We start from the raw sequence: 21,292 nt of genomic DNA, 5'->3' as shown, positions 1-21,292 counted from the left end.
GCCGTCCCGCTTTCGTCTTTGTGCTCCCCATACTTGGAGGACCGTGCCTGGAACCCAGGAGGCCTTTGATAAGATGGCCTGGTGAGAGTAAAGGAGCTGGAAAGCCTCTCGCTGCTGTCTTTTGGGGCGCACGGGAGGACGACCCCAGCCTTTCCCTACCCCCACGCTCCCGGGCGGCCGCGTGGAGAGAGGCAGGCTGACCACGTGCTCCTCCCCCGCAGGCTCCGAGGGCCGGGGGACCGTTAGGTGCGCGAGGGAGGGGCGCACGCGCTGCGCTCTCTCGGCCCTCGTCGTCTCCTAGGTGACGGCGAGCGACGCGATCGGGGCCTCCCCGGCCGACTCTCGCGCACGCGCTCCACTTCCTGAGGAGGTCACGCGCCGCGCCGGCCGGCCCGACCCGGGCAGCGCACTCTCTTCCGGGTGACCGTTGGCGACCTGCCTGACCTTCCGCTTACCCCCGCCCCCTTCGCCCCATCGGCTGCGGCCCGGCCGAGGGGATTGGCCTCGGACTCGTGTGGGGGCCCTGGGAAACAGGCGGGACAAAGCGTGCGGAGACTCTGCGTGCCGAGTCCTCCCCGGCGGGAGCGGTGGTGTCGGGGAGCGGGGGCCGCTTCCGGCCCCCGCCCCCCAGTGAGGTGGGAACCTGGAAGGGAGGGCGGATGGCGCTGCCCCCCCCCCGAGGCTCCACCCCAGGCCCCCCCCGCTTCCCCAGGCTCCTGCAGCGGAGAAAAGGACCCGCCGGAGCCTGTGCGGGGCGGAGGCCTGAGGCCCGGCCTCGGCCCTGCCCCTGGAAAGAGACTCTGGGCTCTCCCCGCTCGGGGGCGTTTTGTCCTGAAAGACGCGGAGGCCCGGGCAGGGCGGGGGAGGGGAAGAGAACGGGGGGAGGCGGCGGAGGTCCGGCAGGGAAGGGCCGCGGCATCCACGGAGGGGGAGGCCCGTGGGGCACACCTCCCCGGCCCCCTCCCCCGGCCCCTCCGCTCTGCTTGGGCAGGTTTGAAGGGAGGGGGTTGGAGGCCCCGCTCATTCTGGGCAGAATGCAGAAAAGGCACGCCAGTCACGTTGTCCTTGACCGCAGTAAGCGTGGCACAGCCTCCAGGAGGGGGCACTGCCATCCTTGGCCCCGCCGTGTTCTCTCTGCCTCGCCCGGACTGCATTTGCAATATGTCAGTTCTGGGCACTGCGTGTAAAGGAGGGCCTTTGATGAAGGGCCATTCACGCCCCAGGGATCAATGAAAGGATTGGGGTCATTTGGAGAAAACCTGCAGAGACCTGAGAGCTGACCTCAGCTCTTTGAGGGGTGGTCACATGGAAGAGGGGAGGGACTTGTTCTGCTTCACCCGAGGATAGAACTAGAAACCATAGGTGAAAGTGTCAGAGAGCCTGATTTAGGGTCTCTGGGAAGGAAAAACTAGCATTTACCCAACCAAAGTAGAATTAGCTGCCTGGCAAAGTAGTGGGTCCTGGCACTACAGGTCATCAGAGAAAGGCTGGAAGACCATGATTCGGTCAGAGTCTCCTTTGAATGACTTAAAATGTTTCTTTATTTGTTACATTGTAGAAGGGATTCTCATTAAGTTATATTTTGAACTGGTCTAATCCAACTCTCAGATTCTGAGTCTTGCTTTAGACAAGTTTAAAAATTGCATGCATAAAGGACAAACAAGGTTGAGGGAAAGGGGTGATTATAAAAGGATACATCACAGAGTTCCTTTAAATAGCAAATCCAAATAGGATATTTAAAATAGGGTTAGCATCATAGAATTTCATTTTAGAAGTTTTCATCATGATGGAAAGAACCCAGGTTTGCAAACCTGGTTCTGCTACTGACTCACTGTGGGAACTTGAGCAGATTTCTTCCCCTTTCTGGGTGTTAGTGACTACTAGGAAGCAGGTTTGAATTAGAGGCTCTCTTAAGGGGAAGCCCCTTCCATCTCTGACTTTCTATAATTTTGTAAAAATCTTTTTCCTAAAGTAAGGCACATCCACGTTGCACTTTGTCTCGTTTTGGGGATGGTGTGGAGTAGAGGGCTCAGGCCTTCTAGATGATTACAGAAGCATGGTTTAAGGGGCATTGAGGAGCTGGGAGGGAGCTGACTTGGGTTTTATACTTCACTCCTCTGATTTCACAATAATGTCAATTATTTTAATAGCAGTAATAAGTGGTTATAACTTTTACCAGTAGTTATGATGATTTTTTTGTATTTAATGGGTTTTCTGTTGTGCAAAAAATCAGTATAGCTCCAGTACTTTAAAAACCATTATCCCTTTTACTCCTTACATGTGCTAATGCCCTCACTTTTTAGCTCCAGTGGCTTCCAAAGTGGGTTGTTCTTTGTCAGATTGATCCAATACACTGGAGTTGATGACACAATGTATTCTGCAGGCTAACTGGTTCGGCATCACACTTTTATATGCTAGCCTGTAGAGTGGGGTGATTCATTATCAGTGTGACTATTAAGCTTTTTGTATGCCAAGGGCTTAACTGTCCTTGCCTTGACTGGTAAGGCCCCTCCTCAGAAAGGAAGTGGAGGAGTGGGGAGAAGGGGGGGTAGGTTCGGGGTATGGGGAAGAAGAGAAATAGCGAGGGGCCAGTAGAGGAAAGGGGTAGAAAGGTGGGTTTTAGAAGCTAGTTTCCATATTGCTCCCCTAGAAATGGACCAAGATGATCCTGGGGAAGCCATGGCAGAAATACAGGAACGCCACCTTGGGGCACCGGGTATCTTACAAGTGGCAGCTGGCACTGGCTTATTTGCCTATACTGTCTGGGCAGTCTTCCTTATGCCTGGTTTCCGGAAAGTGCCCCTGAAGCTTCAGGTAGGTTGGCCATGGTGGGGAGAAAAGGGGAAGACAACTTGGGCAGCTTCCAAGTTTGTGCTCTATGTGCTTTTTTTTCTAGGTGCCTTATGTTCCAGCAAGTAGGCAACATGTAGAGAATGTCATGACTCTCCTCCGGGGCCGCTCTGGCAAGATGGTGGACTTGGGCTCTGGTGACGGCAGGATTGTAAGAAGGAAAAAAAATCCTCTTTCTGGTTGGGGCATAGAGTTCCTTTCAGACTACTCTACTCTCAGTTCATTTCAGCATATTGTGCAAACATTTAGTGACCATCTGTTATCAGCAGAGTTCAGCGCTGATGGGCATATAGAGATGTGGTCACTACTTTCAAGGAGAGTCCAGTCTAGTATTTTCAGGGGAAGTTGATAAGAGGATAGGGATAAAACATAGCACGGGTTAACTAATACAAAATAATATGATGAGTGCATGAGATAAGTACAAACAAAATGTAATGAGAGATTTGTGGAGAGGGATCATTTCCAGTTGGTAAGAGAGGGATAGGTTCATGGAGGAAATGGCATTGGAACTGGGTCTTAAGGGATGGGTAAGATTTCAATGGGCAGATGTCAGGGGAAGAACATTCCAGGCAAAGGGAAGGGTATCAGCAAAGGCAATGAAGGTAGTAGAAGCTCAGAGAATAATGGGTAGGTCAGTTGGAGCTAGAATGTGGAGGCCTTGAATATCACGTTAAAGGATTGGATTTCTTTTTCCATGTTTCATCTTGTAAGCCCCAGTCCCCTGTACCAGGTTAGAGGCTCTTCTGGACACCATTCCCTCTGTACTGCTTTTTCCCTATCCATAGATTTGCTCAAGTTCATGACACCTAGCTTTGCTTTGTCTCCAGCCTACACCTTCCCTGATCCTTAAGGGATATGGTAGGGAGTGCTCATTGTTTGGTACTATAGGTTTTGGCAGCATACAGACAAGGCTTCCATCCTGTTGTGGGTTATGAACTGAACCCCTGGCTTATTTGGCTTTCCTGGTTCCATGCGTGGCGGGCTGGTTGTTCTCGAAAGGTTTCCTACCAGAAGGAGGATCTCTGGAAGGTAATTGAAGCTCTATATCCTTCCTTCTCTCTCTGTAGTTCAGGATTCCAGTCAGTTGGGGTGGGTAACAGGGGTCAACAGTGCACATGAGTACTGATTGGCTCAGGAAGCCAGCCTACTCCAAGCTAGAGTTAAGAGACCAGGGCCAGGGACTTAGTGAATCTAGTGGTAGGAGGTGGCTATTTTATCCTTCTCATCTTCCCACACATCTTGAAGAGTTAAAAACTTTGAGACCTGAAAAGGATCTTATAAAAGAGATCATATACTCCAATCCCACCTACACCCCCCATTTTATAGAGGAGGAAACTAAAACCCAGACAGGGAAAATAACTTCCATAAGATCACAGTGAATTAGTAGCAAGCTGGGACTTCAGCCTCTTTAATCCTCTTTCCATTATCTCATTTTATCTAGTACCCTTAGTCAGATCTGTGTTAGAGGAATAACATAGATTTCCAAGCCACTTGGAAATGAACTACCTTCCTATTCCCTAAGTGATTCTGTGGTCTAGGGGATCTGGTCCTCTGGCCTCTCTAAATTGGTTAAACACACTCTAGTTTGGATGACTTAAGATATTTCTCCCCTTGCTAATAAGATACTTCGTTATCTTTGGGGACAGCAGAGCCAGAGAGATGTTTTCAAAGACTAAAAGCAGTCATTGGTTTAGCATAACTTTGACCTTGGCATTGGAGGCCATCAGCAGAGGAAGAAGAGCAATGGAAGGTCTCCTTGGAGTTAAGAAACCATCCTAATTTCTGGGAATATGAAATATACAGGTTTACAGGTCTCTAGGCCCCCCAGGTAGAGCACAAAGGTTCCCTTTTCTAGGTGTTACAAAGGTAGAAGACATCTGCCAAGCAGTCTCCGAGTCCCTTGTGGCTGTCATCTTGTCCTCATCTATCCTAAGCAGCCATATCTCTTCTGTAGGTGAACCTGGCTGACTGCAAAAACGTCACAGTCTTCCTGGCTCCCAGTGTGGTATGTCTGAGCACTTCCAGAGGCTCTAGGGCCATGGGATTTGTTGAACTAAAATATTCCCAGGGCTAGGGAATGATTCAAACTGAGGTAATTGTTGCATTGCGGGCCAGTGCCCCATCTGTTTGGCTTCCCAGCCAATGTCTGCTTGTTTCTGTAGCAGTCCCCGTGAAAAATCAGCAGGCTGTTCCCAAATGGGCTGGCATTGGATGTTGCTAGGAACCCCAAAGACATCTCAATGTCTGTGAGATGGGATGGGAACACTTTGGAGGAGAGTATAGCAACCAGATTTAAAGATCCTTGGGAAGACCTTGTTTGACCCTAGGGTGGCAGACTAGGCTACAGAGTTACTGGCTTTGAACTTCAGCCTGCAGAGGCCAGATCAACTTTTTCCTAGTTCCTGTGACACTGTGCTTTAAACCAGTCCCTTTATCCTTGTTACTGAGTCCCCTCACCCACCTTCCCCCCACCCCCAATGCCCTTTACAGGTTACTTCTCTCCTGACTTGGCCTTTTTTCCACAGCTTCCTCTCCTGGAAACCAAATTACTAGCGGAATTGCCCAACAAGGCCCGAGTGATATCTGGTCGATTCCCTTTTCCCAACTGGGAGCCAACAGCCACAGTTGGTGAGGGCCTGGACAAGGTTTGGGCTTATGATATTGGACTCATCCGGCAAAACATGGAGATGAGGGAATCCACCTTCCTCCAGGGAACACCTGTCTAGGTTTTGGGGAGGTCTAGCTCTCTTCGTGAGAGGGGCACTCCACTGTATATGTAAGGGCACCTCAGCAGCCCTTGTTTGAAGCAAGGATTTCACCTCCCTTAACGACAGAGAACCAGGATGTACTCCAAGCTGGAGTTGATCCTGGTCACTGTACTTGAGGCTCACATGATTGTTAGGAGCCAACACTGAGGGAAATTCAGGACTACTTCTGAAGACTTTCACTGACAGCTTGAGGCCAGGAATTGAAACTTGTTTCCTGTGGTTCACATTTGAACACAATAAAAGTGTTTTTCCATTTTGATGCTCTCTTGATTACCACTGGAACTTAGTATCCCCTCCCCACAACTACTTTACTTTTATTCCCCTCTATAGTTTTTTCTAAACCCCAGGTTGTTTTATTTCCTCTGATGCCTTTTTCCTCTCAAACACTCCAAATTAGGTAGCCCATTCATACCTTATTGTGAGTGGGCTTCAGGGCACAGAGAATTTAGAGCATTCCAGGCTACAAGGCCCCAAAGTTTGGAGTCTTGTTCTAGGTGCCTCCTGGTGTGACAGTGATGGCCTAGTTCAAGGTCCAACACCACTGTAGGAAGGCATAAGGCATTAACAGTATTGCTAGGCACAGAATTCTGAGAAAATTAGACTCTTCCCACCTGCAGATTGAGAGTTCATTCCTGTCCCTAATACTCCAGAAATCCATGTAGAGCTCCCTGCCTATAGGCTTTTAGGGCCAGTGCCTCCAACTGGTTCTTGGGAGTAGGCTGAGCAGTCACAGCTAAGTGGTTGGTGATGCTTTGACTCTGGGGATTTAAGGAAACTGGCTTCGTTTGCCTATGAGCACTCATTCCCCAGAAGCTTCCTTAGCCTCAAGATCTCCTGCTTGTACCTGTAGAGAGGATCCAGGGAAGACAATTTTGTTCTAGGTTACGTCTCTATGCCTTTGAACCCCTGCCTGGGAGCTCTGACCCTTCGGTCAAGGGGCCTTTTTCGCTCAGGGATTAACTAGGTCTCTGAATGTTGCAAGATATGATGATTCACATTTTCCTTAGGTTGCTGCTGGGATTAGCATCTATCCTGATGGCATCATCCTAGTTCTTAGGTGACTTGGATTTCCAGGTAACAATACGCTCACCACCAGGATACTCTTCTTTACTTGGCTTCTGCCAAGAGAGGCAGGGAAGGGTAATGGGGAGAGAACACACAATCCCCAGGAGGGTCTTGGTTTTGATGGGGCAAGCACTAGGCTACTAGTTGCCTGGTGTTTTTGAAAGAAAGGTCATTACTCCCTGCGGCCTATGTGGAAGAGGCAGGCACAGAAGGGCTGTTGAGTGCAGTGAACATCCTGAAATAAAGGTTTCAGAGAAACAACTACATTTTTGTGCCTTATTGAGTGGGATGATGAAGGTGGCTTTTGGGAAGTGAGGTGATAAAAGTCTGAGGGTTCTTAAGGGGTCAGGTGGGGAGAGTGGCCCTGCCATTCCAGTAGAGCCATGTAACCATAGTTCTGGGCTCCCGTGGGACAGCTCTATCTTTGCTCACCTGCCTAGGTGTTTGTCCACATACTCTTGCAGCTGTGAGAGTTGTTCTTCTGCCACCAAGGCCCGGCTCCACAAATGGCTCCTCTCCTTCTCTAGCTCACTCTGAGTGTAACAAGGAGAGAAAACAGACTCACAGAATCTCAACAATGGAAAGGATCTCAAAGGTCCTTTGCAAATTCTGTCTAAAGCAAGATGCCCATCTACAACATGCCTGACAATTGACCATTCAACTTAGGTTTGAATGGTTCTTGTGATGGGGAACTCGCTACCCAAAGAGGTAGCTCATTCCATATTTTAATAGTTTTAGTTGTTAGGTCCTGTTTCTTACATTCACCAACTAGGTATAGCCCTAGTACATCTCCCTGAGAGAGGATCATACCCCCAGCTGCAGTAAGACTTATGCTCAAGGATCTGTGATGGGAACCCTAGCTTTTCTGTCCTTTCTCAAGGGGAGGAAACAGATTTGATCTGAGTTCCTAACTCCTTCATCCCTTGGACTGGCACCTAGATGGTGGAGGGTGAGTAGAGGAGGATTGGAAGATTGTTAGGCATAGGAAGTTACTGGATCAGCCCTAGAGTCTTCCCTCTGGAACATCTACTACCTGAGTGTTTTGGGTGAACTCTTGAAGCTGCTTCTGTATTTTGGTCCAGACCACTTTGTCCCTAGGAGAGAAGAACGTGTGTAAGATATAGTAATGCAAGTTGGTCTCTGATCTCACAAGGCAGGCACATAGGACTCTCCACCCATTTGGAGATTATTCTCTGGCTTCAACTGGCCCCACCCTGTACTCATTGCCTCCTACTTTGGAAGGTTATATATTAGATCTCTGATGTGGTAGAGCAAAAACTTGGTACCCTTGGGCCGCACTTGATCTGATCACCTTCCTCATGGTACTGCGGAAAGTTTCAACTCTGCCACTTATGGACTCCAAGCTTTACCACAGCTTCTTCATCTATAAAATGGGAATAATAATTCATAGCCTAACTCACAGGGTTGTTGTGAAGATCACAGAAGAAAAAGTGAAGTGCTTTGTGTCCTATCAAGATGTCAGCTATGAGTATTGTAAGCCTTCTGAAGCTACATGTCAAGCAATTAGAATGACCCAGATGAAAAGAATGATCAAGGCATTGCTATAGCACCGTAGAGAATACAGGAAGTTATTATAGACTGTGGCCATCATATATTAATGGAAACAAAGGATCCAGAACACCATATCCAAAATAGTGTGTCTGGTCTTGAACACCATATTTGACAAAAGAATGGGAAGAATGCAGGAGTGGGGGAGTCAAGAGAACTGAATTTGGATCTTGCCTCCAGCAATTGACCATGATGAATCTCTGAGCACCCCTCCTCATCTGCAAGATGAAGATAAGGAGTTGCTTTGCCCCCCTCATAGGGTTGCTGTGGGGAGATGCTTTGTCAACCTAAAAGTGCTATGTGAAATATGGTGTAATTCTGTAGTTCTAGAAATCCAATAAATGCAGCATTTTTACAGGAAACATAGGGACACAGATTTTTAACTTAATCCTACTGTTAAGGAAGAATTTGCTAGAAATTTCTGCTGTCCCACAAAGGAATGGACTTCAGTGAAACGTAATGAATTCATAGTCACTGGAGATATTTAAGCTGGAAGCTAAATGACTACTTGTCAGAGATATTGTAGACAAGAGATCCATGCTGCAAGAACAATTGAATAAGATTCCATCTGAAGACCCTTCCTTTAGAAGTCTGTTTTCTGGCCTCCAGGGCCTTGTTGCTGCTGCACAGATGCTCTCTGGTGGTCAGTGGAATGCCTGCAGGGAGCTGGTCTTTTGAGAAAACCTCTGCCTTTGACTTCAGACAGGAACATGCCTATCCTGAGCTACTGGTGTATAATTAGTTACTTCCTATCCACACAGCATCAAGGACAGGACTCTGCACACACAAAGGGTTCAATGAGTGAATGAGTGATTATACACCTAATAGCTCATTTGGGCTGCTAGATGAGCAGGGGCAGGACAAACACTATTTCCATTTGATAGATGAGGAATTTCAAGTTCAAAAAATTGTCATGACCTATCAAACATCAGATAGTCATGCTGTAGCTGATCCATGATTTGTATTCAGGTTGCCTGACTGAGCCTGGTGCTTTCTGAGTCTGCCTGGGGTACCCCCAATACTGGGGCATGCTCAGAAAAAGAGAGGAGGTAGTCTATGAGGAGTGAGGTCAGGAGGAGGGTGGTCTACCCACATATCTCTTGCGTTGTTCCTCCACTTGTCTCATTCCCTTCTTATTGCCTCCTTTCTCCTCTTCAAGGTCAGCACTCTAAGTCTTGGGCTGTTAGCCCCAAATAAGGGTATAGTTATCACCCCTACTCATCCCTACCATACCTCATGTTTTGGGCTGTGGAACATGTCTGATCCCATATATATCAGGGACACTCACCATGGCAAAGATGCCCCCAAATCAGAGGCTTTGTTGGATCCATTCTGTGAGAAACAAACAAAAAAAGTCACAAACAATCCTAGTACTTCTTTTCTTCCACTCCTTATTCTTTGCCACTCTGACTCAGGTCATTGACTCATTTAATCCTATATGTCATCTTTGACATTGGCATGTTGTGAGATAGCCCTTGGTGATAGCCTCAGAAAACTAGAAACATCTCCCAAAGATATCTGACTACCTTTTAATTAGCTCATAGCACAGTGGAATGAGCTCTGGATTTAGTATCTAGGTTTAATTCCTGGCTCTGCCTCTTGCTACCTTTGCCACCTTAGGTATAGTGCTCTCTGGGACTCAGTTTCATTACATGTAAAGTGAAAGAGTTGGACCAGAGCAGCCCCTAAGGTCACTTCCAACTATAAATCTATAATCTACAAATATGAGCCCTTTCCTTGGGGCATAAGGGCAAGGAGAAGGAAAAACTCTATTTTGCTTTTGTGTTGGGTAAAGAGGATGAAACCATAGGCTAAAATAAGCTTTTTGGGTTTTCCAGGCTCTTGCTGTGTCCCATGTAGCACAGGATGGATATCAGGTTTGGAAGGAATCTTATGGTTCATTTAGCTAGTCTCACTCATACCTTGTGCAGGAATTTCTCCTAGAATATTTCTAAATAAATAGTTATTATCTAACTTCTACTTGAACAGTGATGGGAAACTCACTATCTCAGTAGTCCATTCTTTGTGTGGAACTTCTACTAGCTAATTTTTCCTTTAATGAAGTCAAAATCTTCCTTTCAGTAACTTCTGTCTTTTGTTCCAGCTCTGACATTCTATGATGTTCTGAACTGGCTGAATAAGATGATATGGGACATCCAGGAACATTGGTTTCTATTGGTGCCATGTTGTGTAACTGTGAGTAAATAAACTCTACAGCCTTTTGGAGGTGTCATGTGGATTTAGTTGAGGTCAAGGTGGTTTGAAGCTTTACCTTAGCCTGCAGTTCCTGAATCTGAGTCTCCAGTTGAGCTTTGTCTTCACGAAGCTTGTTGAGCTCTTGGGTTAGGTTGGACGGAAGATCTTCGTTGATGGCGAAATGGGCTTCCGAAGGACCAGGTTCCATGTTGGGACCACCCTGGGCCTTAATCTGCTCTCTCAGGACCCTAAGCCAGGCTTGCCCTGTCACCCACTGCTTTGATTGTTGCCCACAGAACCCCAGAAGGATCCAGATGTGGCCCTGTTCACAGTTGGTAGTTACCCAACTCTTGCTTATCCCAGTGAGCTCTCTGTAAGAGAGCTGGGTTTACAAGGAATTTCCCACACTTCATGCCCTCCCCCAACAAAGGGGCTAAAATGAACATGCCCAGGTTTTCCTTTCTTGAGAGGAAAAAAACAATTGAAGCTTTTGACCTTGTACTCTTTACCCTGTGGAAGTGGCATTAGGGACAGAAAGCTGGGAGAGAGTTGGCCTGGTGGGGCTCTGGGCCCATTTAGGGGGAGGTATTGGAAGACCAAACCTGTAGGCATTGAGCAGGCTCTCATGACTCTTCATCAGGCTCTCCATCCTTTTTTTGTAGTTCCGGGCAACCTTGGCCAGTTGTTGTTCTCGGCTTCGGTTTGAGGCCTGCATGTCATTTAGCATTCCATCCAAGAGTTTCTTCATTGCTCCTGCCTCTGCCACATCTGTCTGTTGAGACCCTTGGTGGCCCTGGGTAGTGTTGTCTATGTAAGACTGTCCGTGGTCCCCAGAAAAATGGAAACCGTGATTAGTTGGACAAGCCACAGAAACCCAAGGGGAATGTTGCTGAACTGGACCACTGGTAGAACAAGACTCTTCCAGGGGCTTGTGAGACTGCCTAAGGAAGGGCTCTCCTAAGAGCAGTTCTCACTAAGAAAAATCATCTTGAGGGTATGGTCAGAACCCATCTGTAATACTCTTGGAACCCACTGCTAATTCACTTGGATCTCCATGACCCCTACCAGAAATTTTCTAGAACCCAGCCTCAAACCACTCCCAACTATTCCTTGATTGCAAGAATTGTCCCTTTACTTTGTACTGGATAATCCAGTACCCAATCATCAGGATTCTTATAGACTGGTCAACCTGGATGATAATTGCCTCAGATAAGCCCATGGGCTTATCTCACTTAACCCCTCTCTACCCAATCCTCATAAAAAAATGGCCTTGTCCACTTCCCCCAGACCCCATCTAGTCTCCTGCCCATCTCGTTGTCCTATGTTCTTACAGCCATCTTCTTCACATAGTGTAGAAGCCTAGTGCGATACTCCTCATTCATCATCTTCAGCTGTTGCTGCAGTCTGGAATTCTCCCTTTCCACTTCTTGAAGCTGCTTCTGGGAGGCCAACAGTGCCTGGAGGAAGTAGAGGACATGCTTGGAAGCAGGTCCTCCTTCCCAACCCCTTATCTACATGGCTTTCTGGGCCATAGCTCAAACTAGTTTGCATTTAAAAGCACACACACACACACACACACACACACACACACACACACACACACACACATTTGACATTGGTTTTCAGAACCTGGAGAAATGTCTGGGATTAATGACCAGCATAGTCATGAGTTTATTTGCTTAAAGCCACAGTCACCTGCTCAGGTCCCCATGTAACACCCACTCTCAGTGATAGAGCCCAGTTTTCTATTGCCCAGTCATTCTGTACAGAAATTGGGGTCTCAAGATCTGGGTTTGAATCATGGTTCTACCACCGTGTGACCATGGGCAAACCCATTCCCCTCCCTGGGCCATAGGTTCCTCATTTGTAAAATGATGGGATAAAATATTTTAAAACCAGTAAGGCTTTTTTCAGCTCTAAATGCTCTCTGATTCATCCTGTGAAGGGTCACTAGGGAAAAATTGATTGCTGGCTCACCAAAGTCTGTTCATCCATCTTGTGCTGTGTGCTGCGGATCTCCTGTTTGGCATCCTGGAGTTCTTTTCCCAGCACTGCCCTGAAAACATAGGGTAGGCAAGCATGGCTCATGGCAGGATTTAGTGAGTCCCGTGTGCTAACAATCCCATCCTTCAGCTCTGACAAACACAATCCATGGGACCAGACATAATCATCCCTAAAGTCCTTCCAACTCAGAGTGTGAGAGGGTGTGTGTGTGTGTGTGTGTGAAGAACGAAAACTCTGTTCATTTCTCTGGTGCCTAAACATGGGACCTTTCTGTACCTAGGTATGCCCCAGGATCTCTGTTCTTTCTTCCTCCCCACCAATGACCAGGTCTCAGCAGTCAGGGATGAGGTGGCAAGAGGGTGAAGTGATGGTTGGTTAGATGGTTGGGGTGGTCCAGCTCATACTTGTTTTGAGAAAGAAGGAAGAACCTGAAGGATTTCCTTCTCACTCAGACCCTCTGGTGCTTAGGCTGATGAGGAAGGCAGAACTTAGCACTTGGACCTTTCCTTGGACACTTGACTTGGCCCTGGGGGAAGGTGTTAGGCTGCCTGCTGCCAGGGTAAAAGTGATTCTGGTGTCATGGGTCTATGGGTAGGGATCTGTCCTCTACCTTGTCCTTCTATAGCTTATTAGTGTTTTGGACTTCTATGGTTTCTTGGGGGGAATATGTGAATGTAACAAAAGGTATGATGATGATGGCATGAGAAGAATCTATAATGAGAATAAGAAAACATAGGTTCTAGCCCTAGTTCTAGGACTAACTTAATGTGTAATTTTACACAAATCATTTTCCCTCTCGGTCTCATTCCAAGGTCCTTTTTCTAGTTTAGATATTGAATGTTCTAAGATTCTTTCTAGTTCTAATAATCTATGTGCTGTGATTCTAAGTTTTATAAAAAGTGTACTGCTCTGCAGACTAATGAAGTAGAACACTTTTTTATTTCCTTTCAAAACAATCTCTTTCATACTGGAACCTAAAGGCCACCCCCTCCCCCTGTGCAGGTCTGACCACTTACACTTTCTCCTCCAGCTTCTCCTGATGGGTCTTCTGCAGTAGCTTCATCTTTTCCATCTCTTCCTGAATGTACTCTTGGCTGGCCAGCAACTGTGGCCATCCCCAGGAAGAGAGATACAAGGGGTAAAGACTAAAGTGAGACAATTCTTGTTCCCAGTCGTTGGCTACTGTTTTGCTTCTAGTTATATATTCATTTATACATGATGGCATGTTCAAAGTTGGCATAAGTTGACTTGTCAGAAGCTGTCATATAAATCAGCCTTAGGTTGCATAGTAGAAGTGGGCATCTTATAACTAGGCTTTACTTGACATATTGTAAGTCACATACCCAGACCTATGTTCTTCTAGCCCAGTTTTCAGAGCCCTGAAGATTCTGGTTCAGAGACCACTGGGTCATGCTGAGGACAATGTTTGGGAGCATAGTGCTTCTAGGGACTCAGGAACCCACCCAAGCACTGGGCAATGCTTCCCCAAACTCATCTCTCTTCTGGGATATGCTCCTGGAAAAATCCTACCCATTTGATCTACTGATCAATCCTTTCCTCCCCAGATGTAGAGTCTTTGAGACTCATTAAAACATTCTTGATCATCTCCTTGACTACACTGTGATCTTCCCTGGGGACAGGGATACCATATTTGCTAGTATGATAAATGCAAAAAGTATTCTCCCAAAGGCCCAGGCCAACTTGATTGTAACTTTTTGGGAAAGGACATGGAGGTGGGAAGGATTTTGTGTTAAAAAAAAATCAGTAAGTTGTTTCATTTCTCTCTTGTCTTACTATCCCAATCTTGTGAGTATTTTATACATTTGAAATTTGACTGTTTGTATCTTTGTGATCAGGGAAGCTCAGCTTCTTTCCTTGTCTTCCCCAAAGGGAAATGGAGGGGAACTTGGGCCTGGTACACTTGCCTTCTTCTCCATTTTCTTCTGTTCCCGTTCAGAGGCAACGATGTCTTCTGTCTGAAGATAGTGGGAAAGGCAAGTAAAAGATGTCCAGCTCTGGTGGAGCAGCTGCTTCCATGGGTCTTAATTATTAATCTATGTCATTGTCCTCCCAAGCACCTGTTCAAAGTTCTCCTCCTTCAGGAAGTTGTCCCAGATTAAATTCTAGCCCACTTCCTTATTCTATATGCTCTTTCAGGAAACTTATACACATTTGCCCACATATGTTGCCTGTCAAATGTTATAGGAAATTTTCCTTTCCCTGCAATGCCCTAACCAAATAGCAACTTGAGTGAGGGTAGGGGCAGTGATTTTTAGAAGTGCTAGGTAGTACAATGAATGAAGTTCTGGAAGACTTGAGTTTAAATTCTACTTTAAAAAATTTATTAGCCCTGTGAACCTGGACAAATCATTTAACTTCTTTGAGCCTCAGTTTCCTTATCTGTAAAATGGGGATAATAAAAGCCCTTATTCTCACAGGGTTGTTGTGATATCAACTGAGATAGCACCTATAAACACTATGCAAAATCTCTCTACTATTATTAGTTCTCTCCCCACACTCCCACCCCACTTCCTAGCTTGAGTGGTTTAGGCATGTGTCCTCAGTAGAAACTCTCATTCAGTGGTGCTGACTGAGGGACCTCCAGGGATAGCCCACCTTGAGTTTCTGGTGAGTGAACCCTTGTGCCAAAGGTCTGATTCTCACTGGCTTGGCAGCTATCCCAGCAGCTACCCCAAACTCTGAAGGTTGGGAAGAAGATGGTGGTTTTGGCTGGGCTGGGAGAGGATGTTTTTTCTTAGATGTGGTAAACAGCTCTAAGCTTAGCTCCTCACTCCGGAGCACCTGTAGGACACCAAAGGAAAAAAAGTCCTGTGTTCTATCCCAACTCTTGGTGCTCCATTTGTGCTCAGCACTCAGGACAGTGTCCTTCCTTGCCAGCCTTGTCCTGAGGCCAAGGATGGGTTTTATTCTTTGGGTCTCAGCTCTCGCCTAGGCTGCTAGAGTAGGATGAGTCCTTTGATTTAGAAGGGTTGTGAGGTACACAAAATGGATACCATCTTTGCCAGTGGGATGAATGCAGAAGGTATCCTCCAAAAGGCCCAGGCCAACTTGATTATAATTTTTTGGGAAAGGACATGGAGGTGGGAAGAATATTATGTTAAAAAAAATTAGTAAGTTATGTTTCTCTCCTTTCTCACTATCCCAGTCATGTGAGTATTTTTACATATTTGAAATTAAACTATTTGTGTCTTTGTGGTCAGGGAAGCTCAGATTATGGAATGTTGGAGCTGACAGAGACCTTAAAGTCTAGTCTATCCTTTCAGTTTGCAGAAGAGAAGAGTGAGACTGAGAGAGGGGAAGTGATCTGTTCAAGGTCACATCGAAATTAAGTAGTAGAGTTAGGACTAGAACTCAGGGCTCTAGATTTCTTCATCTCCAAGTACTCAGGCAATTAGGTGGCAGAGCACATAAGAGTATTGTACTTGGAGTCAGGAAGACCTGAGTTAGAAACTTGTCTCAGACATTATTATTTTAGACATATTTAACATATTATTTAAACTCTCCCTCAGCATCAGTTTTCTAATCTGTAAAATGGAGATAATAATGGCACCTACTTCATAGAATTAGGAAGAGCTAATAAGACAACATGTATAAAACATTTTGTAAGCCTTAAAGCAAGATATAAAGACTAGTTATTGTCATTACCCATTATTATCATTCCAGATGTGGCCCAGAAGAGATAGAACCGAGGTGGGAGGGGAAGCTAAGAGTAGTGTGCCTGGGGTGAATTCCTCAGGGCTAAGGGAGCTTATTCCTAGCAGGACCCTGTCAAGTGAGTCATATGCTAGGAGTAGAGATAAGGAAGAAACAGCCATTATCTGAGCCTCTGCTCCCTAGACTACTCTGATTCTTTGGGGACAGGACAGGACAGCTCAGAGGGGGCTGAATTCATGGGGCAGATGCAAAATGATTAGTCCTCTAAGATCTGGGAGGAGACCCAAGGAGGAAACCCAGAATTCCCATCTGACTAATTGAGCCCTCACCTCAGGTTGCTTGGCCAGGGTCTGGTAGTTGTTCTCCAGGCTGATGTAGGCATCTGACTGCTCCTGGCACTTGCCTTCCAGTAGCTTTAGCTGCTCTGCCAGTCCCGCCCGCTCATGACCAGCTTTCTCCCCAGTCAGTTCCAGCTCTCGGACTCTGCTCTCCAGTGTCAGAATCTATGGAGGAGCAGGGCCACTGTGAAAGGGCAGCAATGGCCCTATTCTTCCCGTCTTCATCTACAACCCCATCCTGTCTTCCCCATCCAAGGTCCCAAGGTCACCCAGGAGGGGTACTGGGAGGTTCTAGGACTGGTAGCACTTCCATGGAAGAAGCTTTAGGTAGGGAGTTAGGAGAGCTGGGCTTTACATCTTACTCTATGCAACTCTGGGAATGTTAGGCAAACTCAAGTTCATTTTCTCATCTGTAAAATGGGGACAACATCACTGCAAAGGGTTATAGTGGGAACTGGACTTTGCTCTGCTTGCCATTTTACCAGCTGGGAACTCTGTGTCAAGTCCTTGTGTCCAGTCCTAGAGAAGGATGGGGAAGAGGGTATCACGAAAACACAGACACATAAGTATGCATAGACACGGGCACCTCGCACTTCAGCTCAAAGCTCTCAGTCTCATATTGCTCCCTCAAGCAATTGGTTTCAATTTGGAGGTCGATGAGTTCCTTATGAATCTGGTGGGAAGGGGGTGAAGAAGGTGGGTCATAAGGCTGCTTGAGTCCTGAGTTTCTTGGGGGAAAGATTATTTGTGAGGCTTCCTATGTTTTATGGGAAATGGGGAGCCCACTGGCTCTTGTGTGCCCAGGCCTGTGCTGCACACTGTTACAGGGACAAACAACGAACAGACCTAGGCCCCTGTTTTGGGGGAGCTCATAGCTTAAAGGAGGAGACAAAACTTATACATGAACATACATATACTGTGAGTATATGGCAAATGCCAAATGAGGGTTATATACAACAAATGAATTAGGAATGCAGAGGAGGATAAGATCACTCTGAACTTATGGGATGCTCAGGACCTGACAGAATGGGTCAGGGCTGAGTACAGAAGAGGTCAGGCATTTTAGTTAAGGGAAATGATGTGAGCAAAGGCAATGAGATGGGGATATGCATATTCAAGGACGTTGAGGAGACAGGCTGTAGCAAAGGGTGTGTGTGAGGGACGAGGGAGAGATAAGGCAAGCTAAAGAGGGCCTTGAATGGCCAACAAAGGGGCCTGAACTTTTCCCTGTTGGGGTCTTACAATGGAAGATAAACTGGCATTGGTATCTTGCTTCCCTCTGAACTCTTTTATCATGCCCTCCCTGACCCCTGAAGGATCACCTGTAGCTTCTGTTCCTCACTCAGCACCAGCTGGGTGGATATGTTAGTCTTGGAGTTGGTCATCTGCATTATAGTGTCATGGAGCTCCCCTAGCCTTCCTGGCAGCTGATGGCTCCGTTGCAGCAGCTGGACCTAGGCCAGCAGGGAGAAGGGGCAATTGGGTGGACTAACCTTAGATAGTCTCTCTTCCCTCCCTCTACCTACCCCCTTCTCCACCGTCTTCTGACCAATCAGACAGTGGGGACTGTTTGTCAGTCCACTTCTTCAGAACAGAGATGTCAGATACAGAACTAGATTAAAATGAAACTGGGAGATATTTAACAAAATAAATGATACAAGAAAACAGATAATATTAACATTACATTGGAAAACTAAGTCAATATGTGGCCCACAGGGATCTTTATGTATGATTTAGGGGCATCCCCTTACCATATGTGCTCGACACCATTTTGATTAGGTCTTAGAGAGGAAAAAGCCCTGCAGTGGGAATGAGGTACTATAGTTAGTCCCAACTGAACCACTAACTAGCAGTGGGACCCTGGGCAAGTCTCTTTCCTTCACTGGCCCTATTTTCTTCTTTAATAAAAAGAGGTTGAATGAGATGGTTTCTAAGGTACCTCTCAATGCTGACCTCTGATATCCTACAATTCCAGAGACAAAAGAAAAGTGCTAGGGCATCATTCACTTGTGTCATCTCTGCTGAACCATCAGTTCTCCAGATTCTTACATTCCTTTCCCTAGAACCCCTACCCTCCACCCTTTTGCAATTCCCTTCATTCCAAGGACCTTAGATGCTGAAACTCAGTAAATTCCAATGAATATCCTCCAGTTCACCATTACAGGTGTAGGAGAAAGGTCTGGAGAACTGAAAAATATGAGTCATCCCCAACCTTATTTTAGCCATAGCAACACTCTTTCCTTAACCTTTTCCTAGAGCTGGTCATATCGGAGCTGAATAGGCACCTCCTTCTCTCCTGGCTTTCCTTAAGCCACCCTATAAAGGGGCCACAAAGGGCCTGAAGGAATGGGTCATACCCAGCCTGAAAAATCAGAATTTTCCCCAAGCCTCTTCCCCATACCCTCTGAGTCTGTCTATGCACTCTCACCTCTGATGATTTTATGCCCCTCTCTCTCAGCCAATCATCGAGTCAGATGATGATGGGCACATATTTCTAGGCTCCCAATTCAGAATCACAAAGTATTAGAACTAGAAGGGATTCTAGAGATTATCAAATTCACATGTTCCTCCCTCATTTTGTAGATCTAGAAACTAAACCCTCAAGAGGTTGTGGCTCCAACAGTCACACAACAACAAGGATCAGATCAGAACCCTGGGCTTGTGGGCACAAGTCCAACATTTCATAACTTCATACTTCCCAACATCTGTGAATTGGAGCATATACACTCCTGTACCTCTTCAACTTCCAGGATTAGTGTGGGACAGAAGGCTTGAAAGGAAAAGGAGGGTGGTAGGCCTGGGTGAGGGGCTCCCACCCCCAGGGATAGGCCAGGACTCACTTGCTTGCCTGCTAGCTGTTGTGCTGTGGTGGTATACCCACTGGATAGTTCTTCCCCTTTGGTTCTCTGTGGTATGAAAAACGGAAAACTCCAGATGAGTAGAGCTTGGTCCAGAGGAACAGAGGAAATATACAGAAGGGAAGCCACCTCCCCACTTAGTCACCCCTAGGATTACTACCAACACTGCCAGTTGCTAGGGGGAACTGTTGCCAGCATCTTTGTCACCTGATGAAGCTCCCCATGGGTGTCATGTTACCAACATGCCAGAAGATGCCTAAAGTAGTACTGGGTCAATATATCTTGTACACAATCCATATATACAAGAACTATGGGCAAGTTACAGTGTCTCAGCCTCAGTTTCCTTTTCTATAAAAAGAAAGAGGGAAGGGTGGAACATCAATAGCTCACCCATATTCCTCATTTGGATAGACAGGGGAATTGAGGCTCAGATAAAAAGTGATTTGAGTTAGTGGGGACTTGGAAACTAGGGGTTCCAAGCCTTTTTCCATAGGACAATGAGATTCTTTCTCATATAGATATTCTATAACTATATCATAAATAAGTTATTAAGTGCCTACAAAGTGCAAGACAATATGATGGGCACTGAAGATGGATAATTTGATCATTCCATAGATTCATGACTCAACAAAGCAGTGGTTCATACTGTAATCTGTGCCTTTTCTTGGACTTCCTTCAAGACCCAGCTAAAATCCTACCTTCTACAAGAAGTCTTTTCCAATCAGTAGTGCTAGTACCTTTCCTCTTGTGGGTTATCTCCAAATTACCTTCTTTGTGCATAGTTTGAATGTTGACTTCCCCATGAAAACTGTGAGCTCCCTGAGCGCAGGGACTGTTTTTTGCTTGTCTTTGTATCCCCAGCACTTAGCACAATACCTGGCACATAATAGGTACTCAGTCAATGCTTGTTGACTGTAAATCCTCCACAGTTTCACTCAATGTGCTGAGGGCCTTCCTCCAGACATCTTCACAGTTTGGATCATGTATGGAGGCTGTTCCATTCCTTATCCTTTGCTCAGTCCCTTTTGTGGACATAGAGCTCTCTGATGACATCTTTTATTCTCCTCCTTATCACCCTTCCTTGGTCATGTGTTGCAGCCCACTCATGCCCACTACATGTTTCTGTATTGCCCTTTGGGTAACCCTCATATTTAATTCTTTGGAGACTGTGGAATTCCATGACAACCATACAGTATTATTGGAAAAATATTGCTGGTCCTTGGTTTCAGAAAGGACGATAAATGCATCTGTTAGTGTTTCATTTTTAAATGTTTCTCTTGGTTTCTGGCTTTTGTTTTTATTTTTGGCTGGAGTGGTGTTAAAAGCACTGAACAGTTTCTCAAAGGTAATGCAGCCAACTCTCCTTTTCCTATTTGATTCTTAGCCCAGTTCCTTGCTTATCAGTTTATGTCTTTCCAAGATGAATATATTTCTGGACTAGCTCTGTGAGGTGTAATGCATCTTCATAGGACAATAGGCACTTAGATGTTTTATTGATGCTCTTTTTTCTTTTTAAAGCATAGTTACTTCCCAGTGACTCCCCATGTACTCCACTCTTCCCAATTATACAGTCCTTAATTGCAACAAAACACACCAACACATTGGCCGTGTCTGACAGCATATACCACATTTCACACCTTCAGTCTGCTATCTCTCCAGCAGAGGTGGCAGGCCTGTTTCACTGTTAATCCTTTGCAATTGTGATTGGTCACTATATTTATCAAAGCTCTGATGTCTTTCATTGCCACTTTTCTTTACATTATTGTACAAATTGTTCACCTGGTTCTACTTACTTTCCTAAGCCTTAGTTTATATGCATAAGGCTTTCTAAGTTTCCCTGAATTTTTCATTTTGTGGTTTCTTATGATAATAATATTTCATCCATTTCATTCACATGACAATTTATTCAACCATTCTGGAGTTAATAGGCATCCACTTTGCTTCTAACTCCTTGCTGCCATAAAAAAAA

The 21,292-nt window shown here is 46.0% G+C and overlaps 2 protein-coding genes across 6 annotated transcripts; one reads left to right on the top strand and one right to left on the bottom strand.

Annotated features, from left to right (window-relative positions):
- Positions 1-301: 301 nt before the first annotated feature.
- Positions 302-5,875, top strand: ANTKMT (adenine nucleotide translocase lysine methyltransferase). Its single transcript, XM_072601346.1, has 6 exons — positions 302-635; positions 2,651-2,814; positions 2,897-3,001; positions 3,739-3,879; positions 4,805-4,855; positions 5,376-5,875. Exons 2-6 carry the CDS (start codon positions 2,653-2,655, stop codon positions 5,574-5,576), a joined length of 660 nt encoding a protein of 219 aa, XP_072457447.1. The 5' UTR covers positions 302-635; positions 2,651-2,652; the 3' UTR covers positions 5,577-5,875.
- Positions 4,231-19,489, bottom strand: CCDC78 (coiled-coil domain containing 78). 5 transcript variants are annotated; one of them, XM_072601229.1, is made up of 15 exons: positions 19,306-19,489; positions 17,788-17,919; positions 17,052-17,138; positions 16,457-16,630; positions 15,069-15,254; positions 14,378-14,428; positions 13,469-13,557; positions 12,426-12,504; positions 11,780-11,905; positions 11,051-11,265; positions 10,525-10,696; positions 9,541-9,584; positions 7,717-7,777; positions 7,116-7,216; positions 4,231-6,918 (listed from the first exon to the last, which is right to left on the bottom strand). In XM_072601229.1, exons 2-15 carry the CDS (start codon positions 17,854-17,856, stop codon positions 6,870-6,872), a joined length of 1,503 nt encoding a protein of 500 aa, XP_072457330.1. In that variant the 5' UTR covers positions 17,857-17,919; positions 19,306-19,489; the 3' UTR covers positions 4,231-6,869. The 5 variants fall into 5 exon arrangements, 3 of the variants coding, with proteins under 3 accessions (XP_072457330.1, XP_072457313.1, XP_072457320.1); XM_072601212.1 differs by having other exon boundaries at positions 4,231-6,736; XM_072601219.1 differs by having other exon boundaries at positions 4,231-6,462; positions 19,306-19,488.
- Between the last annotated feature and the right edge of the window lie 1,803 nt (positions 19,490-21,292).

Source organism: Notamacropus eugenii, chromosome 1, assembly GCF_028372415.1.
Source record: "Notamacropus eugenii isolate mMacEug1 chromosome 1, mMacEug1.pri_v2, whole genome shotgun sequence".
Lineage (NCBI taxonomy): Eukaryota > Metazoa > Chordata > Mammalia > Diprotodontia > Macropodidae > Notamacropus > Notamacropus eugenii.
This window is presented reverse-complemented; position numbering and strand designations above follow the sequence as displayed.